At 31.6% G+C, this 14,099-nt stretch overlaps 1 protein-coding gene across 2 annotated transcripts in view; it reads right to left on the bottom strand.

Moving 5' to 3' along the window:
- Positions 1 to 745: 745 nt before the first annotated feature.
- Positions 746 to 14,099, bottom strand: part of LMBRD2 (LMBR1 domain containing 2) — a 79,494-nt gene continuing 66,140 nt past the window's right edge. Inside the window, exons 15-18 of one of the 2 annotated variants that reach the window (XM_074282654.1) lie at positions 12,076 to 12,122; positions 8,758 to 8,863; positions 7,825 to 7,954; positions 746 to 6,155 (exon numbers count right to left, since the gene is read on the bottom strand). In XM_074282654.1, the coding sequence (XP_074138755.1) occupies positions 6,095 to 6,155; positions 7,825 to 7,954; positions 8,758 to 8,863; positions 12,076 to 12,122 (344 nt within the window). In that variant the 3' untranslated portion in view covers positions 746 to 6,094. The remainder of the gene's footprint in view (positions 6,156 to 7,824; positions 7,955 to 8,757; positions 8,864 to 12,075; positions 12,123 to 14,099) is intronic. The other variant, XM_074282655.1, reaches the window with a different exon arrangement.

The following is a 14,099-nucleotide window of genomic DNA, read 5'->3' as shown; positions in this document are numbered from 1 at the left end:
ATAACATTTTATATATATGTAATATATGTGTATGTGTATATGTGTTGTATAAATATGTATACATAAATATATCGCTATTCAACTGCTGCATGTTAGGGGAGAGGGAGAAGAAAGGGAAAAAAAGAAAACTTACAAGGAAGAAAAGTGAAGATGGACAGTTAAGTATACAATGTCTTCTATTAATTGTATATGCTTTCTTTAAATGCAAATTTATTGTTACATATTTTTAATTCTCATGTTCTGCTGCGCACGTGATGAATTTTTTTTGTCTTTTTCCTTTTTGTTTTTTCCTTATTTTGCATAAAAGTTTTAAATAAACACATCTTAAAAAAGAAAATTATAGTTAGAGATAAATATTCAGTGGATTCAAAGGAATTTGGGGAATATAAAATCAGTCTAAAAGGATATCTGCCCCAAATAGGAATTCTTTCTGGAATACCATGGACCTTTTCTAGCAATTCTTATATCTATTTTTTTATTACCACATTGTTCTCTAGAAACCTAAGAAACAATAAAAAGTTATCATCTGCCTAAATTTGGCTTAGATTTGATCTTCTTATGATTATTCTTTTTTAGGGGGTAGTATTTGTATAGTCTACCAAAAAAAAAAAAAATGTAGAAATGTAGAAAACGAACTTTGTCAGCATAAAAGCACAACTCATGTGTGCCCTAAAAGAAAACACAAATAGAAAAGCACATTAATATTTAGCAAAATTTGTTGAGATACAAGTTGTGCAGCACTTACTAATTTTAGAAATGTATTTTATTTCGTGCAAGTCTACAATTGTCTACATTTTAACAATTGATCAAATATACATTCTTTGAAAAAATCATTACATCACCAATAATTTAACATAGGACAGAAAAAATAAAACAGATATTATTGTATCATAATCAAAATGGAAGGCTATTATGCATAAATAAGGCAAAAGATTTGCTAGATTGCTAATAAATACCACTTCTATAGCCTTTTCTAAATACATAATTGAATATACACTAAAGTTTTACAGCACAGAAATTGCACAGTTAAAACTTCCAACCAACAAATTTTCAGATGATAAGAAATTAGTCAAACAAAAGGGTATCAGGTGGGAGAAAGTCTTTTCACTAAAATTTCATGTAGTAATTAATGACTGAAAATAACATTGGCATAGTGCACATACATCACTATTAACTCACTGACAAAATATGTGCTCCGACTCATCAGTAAATTTACAAATTGGAAGAAATTAAACTATACTTGATTTTCATATGAACAACTTAAAATGGAAAAAGTACCGCCAACATAATTGATTCAACACATTAGATGTCCAGCTTATTTTGGTAAACCTAAAATGGATAAAAGAAATGGGGGAGGTGTTTTAATTTAATACATCTAATAAGCAATAGGGAAAATTAATATCAGAACACTGCTTTATGGAAGGAATCATATAACTTCAAATTTTCATTTGAAAGCAACAAAATACTGTTTTTACAAAAATTGAATAGAAAAATTACATCCAGCAATAAGAGCATCAATGTGATAGCACTTTTGTCTTTATATAATTTATAAGTGTAAATATGACTGCAGGAAATTAAAAGGCAATTCTATACATCCCTAGACTTTTAAACATTTTGCTTGTACTTAATCACAAAAATCCATTAAACTTTTCAAAATGGTCAGAAGCAAATTCATTGTTTTACTAATAAGTAATCATCATAAAAACCTATAATCTAATATACTAAATGTCAAAGACATTGGCTAGTGTCATATTGACAAATATTGAACTTTAGGTGGCCACAGTGATAGGCTCAATTGCACATGTCAATCCTGCAAAAGTAAAACATTACCAAAAAAAAAAAAAAAAAAAAAAAAAGTAAAGCCCTTCTAACCACATGCTAAAAATAACATCAAGTTTTACTTTATCAGGCCACTGAATAAAAAAGAATTTCCGAGATAAATATATTAGCTATTTAACCTAAGAATTTTATTGAAAATAAATGTGTTCTTTTAGAATGATAAAACATGGCAGTGTTCCTTATTTTCCTTTTTATTAATAAACTATATGTGGCCTAAAAACAAAATAAAAATACTGACATCTAAATTAACAAATTCCCTGGCAACAAATTTTTCTGAGTATGGAAAGAGAATGAACAAAATTCAAGTCTTCTCAGCACTAATTGGGAGTACTAGAATAATCTCAGGTGCCAGTCACTCAAAGATAGACCAGCACTCAGATACTTCTGAAGAGAAGGTCAACTTTCCAGGACTCACACTACCCATTTAAAAGCACACAGAGGACCTACTCAATTTGAGGTGTATTATAGCCAATCATTTTTCCAGAGATAGTTCTAATTGAGACAGAATTACTCTTCATTCTGGAGACAATTAGGAGGGGAAATAGCAATTAGCTGCAGACAGGGAAACTGGGCTCTGAAATGTGTTTGCTTAAATCACAGATGATTTTTCTTTGGGTTATGAAATTTCAGTTTAAGAAGAGAATATCATTAGAAAGCATTCTTTTTGCAAATAGGAACATTATAATTGTAATTTAGGCTCAATATCATTACCCATATATTACCCTTCATTCCCTTTATTTGCAAGCGCAGTAACATAATAAGTAATCATATTATATAAACAATGTAATTTAACAATTGGATTTTATAGTAGTAACCTAGTAGTTCGAAGAAATTGACATTAAAGTACCTAAGTAACATTCAGTTTAGCCATCTAGCACAATGTCTCCCAATAACAGTATCACTGCTATTTCAAGTAGTGGAAATGAAAGCTGGAACCCAGTTTTTTTTTTTTGTTTGTTTGTTGTTTTACAATCATCAATGTTCTGAACATAGTTTCTATAACAATCATCCCTAAGCAAACAGGACAAAGATAATATAAAGTTAAAAAAAATACTGGCAGTACAGTTTTAAAAAATGATATTACAGGGAAAGCCTTAGAAAACCAATCATTCCTTAATATTTGAGGTTTAATAAAATAAAATCTATTTACTACGATTATCATTTTAGTAGGATTTAGGGATTTAAGATCTCTTAAATTCTGATAAGGAGGCTTTTGCCTCCTCCAATTACTTTCTAAATCTGAGGCATAATTAAATAAAAATCAGAAACTATTTAACAGTTTGAATTACATTATAGCAGAATGGTTTAAAAACATTTTCTTCAATTTAGCTTTTCAAGAACTTCCCATTATGGTACAATAAAATGAGGAAGAACAATTTTTCCATTTGTAATCAATTTAATTAGCACAAATAGTTGAGATTTTGGTATTGACAATTTGACTAAATACATTAAATTACATATAATTCAAATATTATCAGAATTTAGTTCTATGCTTTCTATTTCCTAACTTTCCTTACTAAAATGGGAAATTCTTTGTCAAAGGAAACCTTTGAAAAGCTTAAATTTAACTCTAGTCACTGTTGTTTATTAAGTGTCTTTTTAAAAGTAATCCAAGAGGAGGTATTCATTTAATGATGGAATTCCAAGTAATAATTAGGACTAAGTCTTCCTAGAAGTAGAAATAAGATCTTCTAGCCCTACTATTTTGTTTAAAGATAATGAAACAGAGGCTTCGGAATGATAAGTCAGTAAACAAGCATTTATTATGACTCAGGTTTCTTGTTTAGTGTCTTACAGCTAGTTAGCAGGCAGAACTGGGAGTAGGTCTCCCAACTGCCAGTCTAGTTGTCTTAATCCCTTGCTTTTAGGTTTCACAGTGATGTCCCTTTGACCATAAATATTACATAGAAAAAGTGATACAGTGGGGGAAGGGGGGAAAACCAATGCCCTAGGTTTTTTTTTTCCCTTTAGCAAAGTGATACATAGTAACTTACATGCTGTTTATGAAAACAACAAATATGTTACTTCCTAGCATGGGTATTATTAATTATTAGCCTAATATCCTACATTACTGGCTACTTTGGGACACTGTCATTATTGACTTCATTACAATACAGAGTATTACTATCAATGGGTCATGCTTTACACATCTGCCCCACATCTAAAAAGCATAACTAGAATAATAATGTTCTGAAGTAAATACCATTAGACCACAAACTCCTTGAGACAGTTAATTCTATTTGTAAAACTTCAAATTACCTAGTACTATGGGTTTTCTGAATTTTCTCTTCTCCCTGTCTACACTGCCATAGGAGAGTTCACAATAAAACCTGAAAAGAAATATCACTGCATTGAAGGGAAAATTTCCAAAGTAAAGCCATATGATACAAAGCATTTGCAATAATCGCCAAATTATTTTTACAGGGGAAAAAAAAAAAATCTAAAAGACCTAATGGTTTTGCCGGAGAAATGTGTTTGTTTCTACACAAGAGTAAGGAAATAAGAGTCCATTTTATAAAGAACATTTTTTCCATCCAATACTTTCAGGTATAACTTGTAATGATGATGATAAAAGGACAGTTCTGATTCTTTGATTCAAATTATTATAAACATTAATCTAATACCCTCACAGTATCCTTGTGAGGTAGGTAGATAGAAATATCTTCATTACATAAATGAAGAAACCGAGGCACTGAGAGGTTCCATTTTGCCCAAGGAAAATCCATAGTGGCACTACATTCAGTACCAAAGCATCATTATGTCCTTCTTATTGATCTATGAACAAACACACTTTACAAAGGGAAGAATGTGATTCAAAAAAAGAGTAAAACCTTCAGTGTAGTAGGGCAAATCTTCCCACTAGCATTCAGTTTGAATGTACTCAATTTCATTGTTTTTGGAATCAGACTAAAAAAAAGCAGATAACAGGGTTAGCCATAATCCTTTGAGTAATTGCATTACATTAAATTTTTTAAATTACATAATACTAATTTTTTAAAAAATTAAGCTCCTTTGAAATATGATGACTTGGGGGAAATTCAGTTTTCTAAAAATATATATACTACTAAATTGTGTAAGTGGAAAATATTTCAAGCATTTCATTCATTCACATTCGCTTTTCAAAATAAAGATGGTGATTTAAAAACTAACACAACTTTGGCTTAACCATGAAACCAAAACAAATTATTTTTTAAATTATCATATTTAACCAATAAATTATTTACAATCTATATTGGTTTGACATGTTTCCTAAACCACAATGTAAGTAGTAATCTACAGTAGCTTTTGTATTAGTATTTTTTTTCTTTGAATGGAAAAAGCATGTGTCTTTTGTAAAAGCTGTACTGATATATACAGGCACAATGAAAAATCTCAGATCACTTTTTCATTTTCTTTGGATATCAAAAATATTTGTCATTAATTAACGCACATAATTTTCTTGGACAGAAAGCTCAGGAGTTAATTAAGAATACAAAAAAATACTTAATTGGAAAATTTTAAACTCATCTCCATCAAATTAAAACTATACCCCCCCCCCAAAAAGACTTCCCAGCTACTATCAAAATCTTAAAAGACCTCTTTGATCATCACACATGCTAAAAAAATACTAACGTTGCCAATTGAAGTATTTTAATTATACATGCAAAACCTAATTTATTTATAAAGTTAAAGCTGAAGGATTACTGTATTCTGCACATCATGGACAAGCATTATGTTTTAAGACACAAGTTCTGTGAATATACTCATTACTTGATTTCTCCATTCAATTACATATCCTTGAAAAATGCTGATAAAATATTTTCTTTTTAAGTTTCAAAACATATGCCACAAATGAGAAGAGAATTGTAGTGTACTCGATGTCTTACAGATTACTTATTAATTTTTGAATAACTTTCAGAAAAAAAAAAGATTCATTTCAACCACCCTGAAACACACAAATATTTTTGCATGGACTAATTTTTAATTTGAATCAAATGGACATTTCCATTATCCAATCTGAGAGAACACACAAAAAGTTGTATCAAATGCAATAAATCCCATGAGACTATGGTACTCTACTACTTGATGAGAAATAAATTATTATACAAACTGTAAGTTCTATATATATATATATTTTTTTTACCCAAACTTGACTATTTTTCCACAATTGAAAGCAAGTTCTGAGGGTATACCAATGTTACAAATACTTTAAACAAGAAATGACTTAGATATGAAAACTTTAAAAAGTTAGCTGTCTCTTAAATATTTTCAAGCTTTAGACATCATCAAATATTTTGCTTCGAGACATTGACAGATACCTTCCACCAGGTTGATACCTAAAAAAAAAAAAAAAAAAAAAAAAAAAAGTTTACTGAGGTTTTATGAAGTCATGTTTGAAAAAAAAAAATCAAGGAAATATAAACAGGAAAGAGTGTCTATAATTTAACATCTACTATACTCCATTACGCAACTCACAAGTTGATGACACTAGTCTCACTGTTCTTGAGACATTAATCTATCTCTAGATTTTACTTTCACTAGCTTTTTCTCCCCATGAGGGATGCTCTCCCCCATCACTTTTCAGTCTTCACTCAAGTCTCATATTGAGTCTTATTCTATTAAAAGTCTTTAAGTCCTCCTTAATCTTAGTGTTTTCCCTCTGATGTTACCCAACCTCTCATCTCATCCCATTTATCCTGTTTGTACAGAGCTGTTTGAATGTAGTTTGCACTAATAGACTGAGTTCCTTAGAAGATGGAGACAATTTATTTGTGCCTTTCTTTGTATCTCCAATTGTTAACAATACCTGACCTGTAGTTAGGTTTTCATAAAATGTTAGCTGACTGATTACTATACTGACATAAGATCTACGTGACAAAATGATCCATCAACAAACAATTATTTAATTAGAACCCATTATAAAGCATCATGACAGATGGATATGTATCAAGGAACATAATATAGTTTTTTCCTTCAAAGATTAGAGAATAAATATAAGAAAAGTTAAATAATAATAAAAGACAATTCCATTAAAAATGTTAGAAAGGAATACATGATCACTTATAAAATGGAACTGCAATGGGAAAGATGGGAAGCAGTGAAATGGAATCAACAGAAAAATTACCATCAGACCTCATGTAAGGAGAAGTCAAATGTTGACTTTCCCCAGTTTTTGTGTAACCATGTGCAAATTTCTTCACTTTACCATGGCTCAATTTGTTCATCTTTAAAGTTGGAATGGCTGCAAGACTCTCTGAAGATTATCTAAGATAACCTAAATTGGAGCAGTAATTTCCTCTAAAAGAGAGGCATCAAAATTTAAACCATGTGACAATGATAACTCATAGTAATAGGAAACACTTCTCAGTGAAAAAGGATTCAATTATATTGTTTCATCTGTTCTTACCTTGTTGAACAAGGTAAGTATATACATAATACATTTCAGAAAATTCAAAGCATATTTCTTGAATGAACAAAAGGTGGAATGAATCTAAAATTTTTCAGTACTCAGATAGTGCCTTTTCCACTTTATATAACATTTGATAAAAAGTTACTAAAGCGCCCACTCCCCAAAATTCCCCCTTTCCCTTTCTAACATAATTGTACTACCAAAAATTCACTTTAAAAAGGAAATAAACTCATCTTTATTTTAACTATTAAATCCACAAAAATTAAACTTTTTTGACAAGGGTAAAGTATAGATATAAAAATTTTTCAATGTCTTTACTTACAAATAGTAAAATTTGGTCATGTTTATAAAGCTATTTAAATTTGTTTAAATTCAAAACTATTTTTGTGCAATTCCTAGTAATATTTCAAAAATAATTTTAAAAGTAGTAATTATTGAGTAATGATACGCTGTGGTTTCCTTGATCACTCTCAAAAATATAACTATTTTTGGGATATTATAAAAAATCCAATTAAGTCAATCTAGTTATATCAGAAGGTTAATAAAATTCTTTGAAATAGATAAATACCATTGTCAAAAGATAGGAGCAAACTCACCTTCCTGATTCAGATTCAAGAGGATCATCAGTGAATGTTTCTGCATTAAAATCCATAGGTTCTGCATCTTGGAGTAATTCAATTCTGTCTCTTTCAGTCCGATTATTAGATCTTGTATACTTAGAAACTGCTGTAAAAGGAAGTAAAAAGGGAAAAAAATTCACATTATTATTTCTTTTACATTAATGATTTTTTGTTTGTGAGGACAGAGTAAAGTCAAAGTTACAATGGGCTTAAGTTCTGAATCAGAGAACAATATTGTAACAAAAAATTAATACAAGAGCATAGCACCTTAAAACCAGAATAAGACCATAAATAAAGTCTCAGATGCCCACCCAGCTGATATTAAGCAATTGTTCAGTCAGATACAACCTGACTAAACTTGGGCTTTTTTGGCTTCACCTTAAAAAAACCATGATGAGAAATCAGAATAGAATCTTAGTAGAAAACACACAGCACAAAGGAAATCATTCTGGATAATTAACAGGTAATCCAAACAAGGGAAGGGATTTTTAGAATAGTTCATTAGGCCACTAACAGATCAAAATTAGCTATGTTTATTTTTCATTTAAATAATTAATTAATTAGAATTATTTTAATGGGGCACAATATTAACTAATTAGTCTTTTCAAAAGTATGCAATTGGACAGAGAAAAAGAAATGATTAATCATGAGAATAAAGTGATCTGAAAGCTTAGGAAAGATGCAAACTTTGTAGATGTAAGTCAGTACACTGACATTCTACAGTTTCTGATCATTCTTCCTAATGCTTCTCCCTACTCTGTAGCCCAGTTCCCCAAATTTATGATTACAAGAGCATAATAAAGAGTTCTTGAATGCTACTTCCAACTCTTTGCCCAGCACCAATTCTTAAGCTCAAGATTGGCAAAGAACATTTTGTACTTCCCCAAATCAAATGCAATGAACACTTACATCTGTTGGTATTGGTTTCTGAGTAGTTTGATTCCTTTGGGTCAGTATGAACATTTCTATTCCTAGTGGATTCTTCTCGATTGTTTCCATAACGCTCTTTCCATTCCTTGAAAAGAAACATACAACTATAGCAAAAATAACTCGATGAAATAGATATGAATAAAAATTAATTTTGTTTCATCAAAAGTGTAATTAATTAAACTATATAAACATAGCAAGAGAAGCATTTAGTCTGTCCTTTGAGAGTGAGTGTATATTATGTGTCAAGTAGTAGAAATACCAAGAAAGGCAAAAACAGTGTTGTCCCTGAAGGAACTTAACATTCTCCAGGGATAAACAACAGATAAACACAAGACACATATGAGGAAGATGGATAGTAATTGGAAGAACAGGCATTGGCAGCTTGGAAAAGTAGCCTATAAATGATGCTACAGGAAGCCAGGAACTCTGAGAGAGGTTTTGGGGGAAAGCAGTCTGGGCACAACATGTAGACAGTACAAGGGCAGAGATAGACTGAACACAGAATGCATGGAGAGAATTAAAACACACAAAAACTAGAAAGATAGGAAAGGTCTAGGTTATGAAAAGCTTTTAATGCCAAAGGATTTTATTTTTGATCCTGAAGGAAACAGGAAACTTGAGCATTTACGGAGTCCAAGGGTGAAATGGCCAGACTTAAGATTTAGGAAAATCACTTTAAGGGGATGGACTAGAACAGGGGGAAACCAAAGAAAGGGATAGCAATTAGATGGCCATAAGAGCTAGAATTAAAGTGGGGCTTTGTGAGTGGAGAGAAAAGAATGATACAAGAGAGGCTGGGATGTTAGAAACAACAAAATTTTGCAACTGACTGGATCTCAAAGATGAGAATTAAGGATGACAATGAGTTTATGAACTACTTTCAACATTCACGGGGAAGTCTAGAAGAGGGAAGGATTTTGTGGTCAAGACAACGGATTCAATTTTGGACATTTTCAGTTTGAGATACTTATAGGATTGGAGTACAGAAGAGAATGGGGCATTAGGAAGAGATACACACCTCTTGACATCTTCAGCATAGAGAAGATAAGGGAACTAACGAACGCTGATTAAAATCACCAAATGAAATAGTAAAGAATGAAAAGGACCTAAAAGAGAGCCATGGGGACATCCACTGTTACAGATGAAGATGAAGACCTAGCAAAGGAGAATGAGGAATGGTCCAACAGACAAGAGAAGAAACCAGAAGAAAATAGCGTCATGAAAACTTGGAGAGAAGAAAACTTGGACTATAAAACAGAAAAGGGTATTAACAATGTCAAAGGCTGTGGAAAAGTCAAGGATGAGCAGTGAGAAAACGTCAAGTAACTCTAATAGTTTAGCTAGTGCTCACGTAATGTATGGACTGTTCTGAAGACCTCCTTGTGAAGAAGGGACCCCAAAACTCTGAAAATCCTTAAAGGAGAAAATCTCCTTCAACTCTGCCTCAGTGATGGACCTCACTCCAAGGACAGTTTCATCCTTATTATCTGGGTAGGGTCAGTTCAGTCCTGAAACCCATTGAATTCAATTCAAATTCTAGCCCTAGTTGAAACCCATTGAGGAGCCAACTTGGGACTCCACCCATGGGACCCCTTTAGCTAAATCTCTCATTATTAAAAAGAGGCAAACTAAAATCCTCTCTTGACAGAGGTTCCAAACATGCCATGCTATGCTATGCTTGGCACGCCAAGGGCTTCTGCCCACTGAAATACTTTTTCCAGTGCCATATTCTCTTTACCCTCACCTATTTCCTTAACCAGACCTTAATCTTACTTCCAATCTCTATGATAAACCTCTTTTATCAATCTAGGTTTTCGGGTCTATAAATTCCTTCACAGGGAACTTCTGCGCTGCCAGAAGGGAGTTCCCCAAAACTCCCTATCCTTGTGCTGAATCCCAAGGAGGTGCAGGGGAGCCAAACCTACCCTGAACCTACAACTAAACCTCATTTAACTCCCTGACTACCAGAAACTCTAATTTCATTTGGGTTCCCCAAATCTAAGCCTCATCACTTGCCCTCTTCGAAGGTCTGTGGCCCTCACGTCAGAAGCCAGACTTTCTGTATAAGCAAGAGAAGAGGTGCTAGCCTTCATAGGCGGAGAAAATTTACATACCAGGAATTCTTTTTAATCAAGGAAATCACATTGTTCCCTCCTTAATTTCTTCCCCCTTTTCAAAAAGAACTAGCATAATGCTTTAAGCCTAAATTGCTACTTCAAGTATTATTTTGGTTTCAGTAAATAAAAATAGCTTATCCTTACAAAGAAGGTTAGTTTTTAAAGTATTTTCCAGCTAGAGTTATATCATACCATGCAATTCCTATGTTTTCAAAAAAAAAACCCCAACAAAATATTATATACACCACTTACTATATGCTTGCCTATTTAGGTAAGCATACTTAAAGACTAAATAAAAACTTAAGATTGATGAGGAAATTAAAATAAAATTACCTTTTGAGAAAATCATTATATAGACTATATTAAAATTATTTTCCCTAGAAAAATTAAGGTACTTAGAAATACAAAGTCACATGGCATGGAGAATAACCTTGATCAATATAATTCAACCTGCAAATCAGCTTAGGGATAATTTTCACACATTTCCTTAGAGCTTGGTGTACAGCCTTAGGAAAAGAAGCTTTATTACCTATGGAGATAGCCTATCCCATTACAGGACAAATCTAAACATTTACAAAATTCTTAGAGAGCTGAAATTTGCTTGCATTTTTGTACCCATATGTCCTAATTCTCCCTAAACAATGCTTTGAGCATATAGACAACTATCACTTTTTCTCTAAGTCTTCTCTCTTTAGGAAGTAGTCATTGGGCAATATTAATGACTTTTTCTATTTTATGAAAAGTCTGGCTAAGAAAACTGATATTAAAAAAATTTTTTTGAAATGCATTTAATGTGCATCAGCTTTTTCCAATGCCCAAAGCTATACCTAATATATATGCCTGTATATGTGTTTATACTTAATCATGTGTTTATTTAAAATATTTTTAATGCTACTTTAAGTATTATTTGTTTTGGTTTCAGTAAATGAAAATAGGTTATCCTTATAAAGAGGGATAGTTTTTAAAGTATTTTCCAGCTAGAGTTAGAGGTTTATAGGTCTATTACATAATAGTTTTTAACCTGTTTATATGTGCAGGTAATTTTTTAAAATCATATTTAATTAATTTTAAAAACAAATCAGTTTTTATTAATATGTACCATCTTTCCTGCTTGGTCAAATGAACAATCTTACTGTGCCTTTCATTTAATTTTTTCTAAAATAGTCACTATTATACTTACTCTTCTTCGATTTTCACCTTCTTCTTGTCTTTGTCTTTTTCTCTTCTCTAGAAAGAGAAAAGTGTCAAGTTTAGAATAATGTGGTTTAATTAGGACTAATTAGAAAATGTGAAGACATTAATAAACCTGTGGTTTAAATCTTCATTTAAAGAAATAACTATAAAATTCTTCATTGACTAGTACAGACCACCTACTCCAGCTTCTCACTTCAATGTGATTCTTTTAATGTTTTTTTTCTAACATCTATGACAAATAGCCATCTAGCCTCTGTTTACTTTTTACTAGCAAGAAATTAACTTACATTCTTCTTAATAGATTAAACAGGAGACAAAAAATCCATCATAATAGCATAAGTGTTAAATAACCCCATAATTCCAAATAATGGGACAAAAACTTTACTAAACACAAATTTTATTGGGAAAAAACTAGAGAAATAAGAAATTTGGTAGAAATAAGGTTCAGACTAACACCTTTATCACAATTAAATTTGTATTACTTACCACAATAATCTCCAATCAGATACTCAACTTAAAAATAAAAGGTAAATTAAAAATAACATAACAAAAGGAGTTATCTTGTATAAGTAACAAAAAACAGAAATGATAAATAGATCACTTCAGAAGAAAAAAATTAAAATCAATGCTATTAAAATAAAGAGTGGCCTTTAATTAGGGAAATTTTTCATAGAAAAACTCTCTAGTTGGGGTGTGATAAACAAGATATACAGGAAAATAATAAGAAATATATGAGTACAAATGTTATTTTTTAACAGATGTAATTAAAGAATGTGAACAAGGACTTTTAAAAAACCCAACTTATCAAAAACACAGACAAAAGTTCCAAATTGCTAATAAAAGAAATGTTAATAAACAACTCTGAAGTTTCATCTCACACACAGAGATGACAAAACATACAAAAATGTCTACGGTTCAGGGAAGAGAGGCCCATGAATGCAGTCAATCAATATATAATTTATGAAATGCCTACTACTTGCCAGGCACTAAGCTAATCTTTTAGGGAGACAAAAAGAAGCAAAAGATAGTGCCTATCCCCAAGGAGCTCATAATCTAATAGAAGAGACAATTAACAAATAACTTATGTACAAAAAATATACATATAAAAAGGAAATAATAAACAGATAAAAGAACACTAGAATTAAAAAGAATTAAGAAAAGCTTCCTGTAAGAAATGTAAATAGAGATTAGGGGAAGAGTAACATGGTTAGACCTGTTTTAGGAAAATCATTAGGTGGTTGAATGGAGGCTGGGGAGAAACTTGAAGCAGGAAAACCTACCAGCAAGTTACTGAACAGTTTAGGTATGAGGTAATGTTGTCCCATGCTATTATGGTACCAGCATCAGAGAGAAGGCAGTACATTTAAGAGATGTGGCAAAGGTGAAATCAACAGGCCTTGGCAAAGGACTGGATGTAGATGAAGAGAGATAGTGAGGAGCTGAGGATGACACCTAGGTTGTGAGCCTGAGGGACTGCTAGAATGTTAGGGCCCTACCATCCTGGGGAATAACAGGGAAGATTAGAAGTGGAGAGGGTATCAGAGTTAAGATAGTAAGTTCCATTTTGAATACATTGAGTTTAAAATTAAGACAGTACCATTTAAATAAGCATCCAGGAAGAGAGATCACAAAGGTAGGGAGAGAATCAAGAGAGGACAAAGAATATCATAGAGAAAGGATGGATCAACAGCATCAAAAACTGCAGAGGGGTTGAGGAGAATGAGGACTGAGGAAACAGTTATTAGATTTGGCAATCTGTAGATCAGTGACAACTCTGGAGAGAGCAGTTTCAGTGGAATGCTGATTGGAAAAACAGTGAGAGCAGAGAAGGTAGAAAGACATATTGTAGATAACCTTTTTTTTTTTTTTTTTTTTTACATAATTTCACATGTACTGTCTTTTTTTTTTTTACATTTAAAAAAATCAATTTTATAATTATAACTTTTTTTTGACAGTACATATGCATGGGTAATATTTTACAACATTTTCCCTTGCACTCATTTTTATTCC

This window comes from Sminthopsis crassicaudata, chromosome 1 (genome assembly GCF_048593235.1).
Source record: "Sminthopsis crassicaudata isolate SCR6 chromosome 1, ASM4859323v1, whole genome shotgun sequence".
Lineage (NCBI taxonomy): Eukaryota > Metazoa > Chordata > Mammalia > Dasyuromorphia > Dasyuridae > Sminthopsis > Sminthopsis crassicaudata.
The sequence above is the reverse complement of the archived record's forward strand: the minus strand, read 5'-3'. Positions and strand labels throughout refer to the sequence as shown.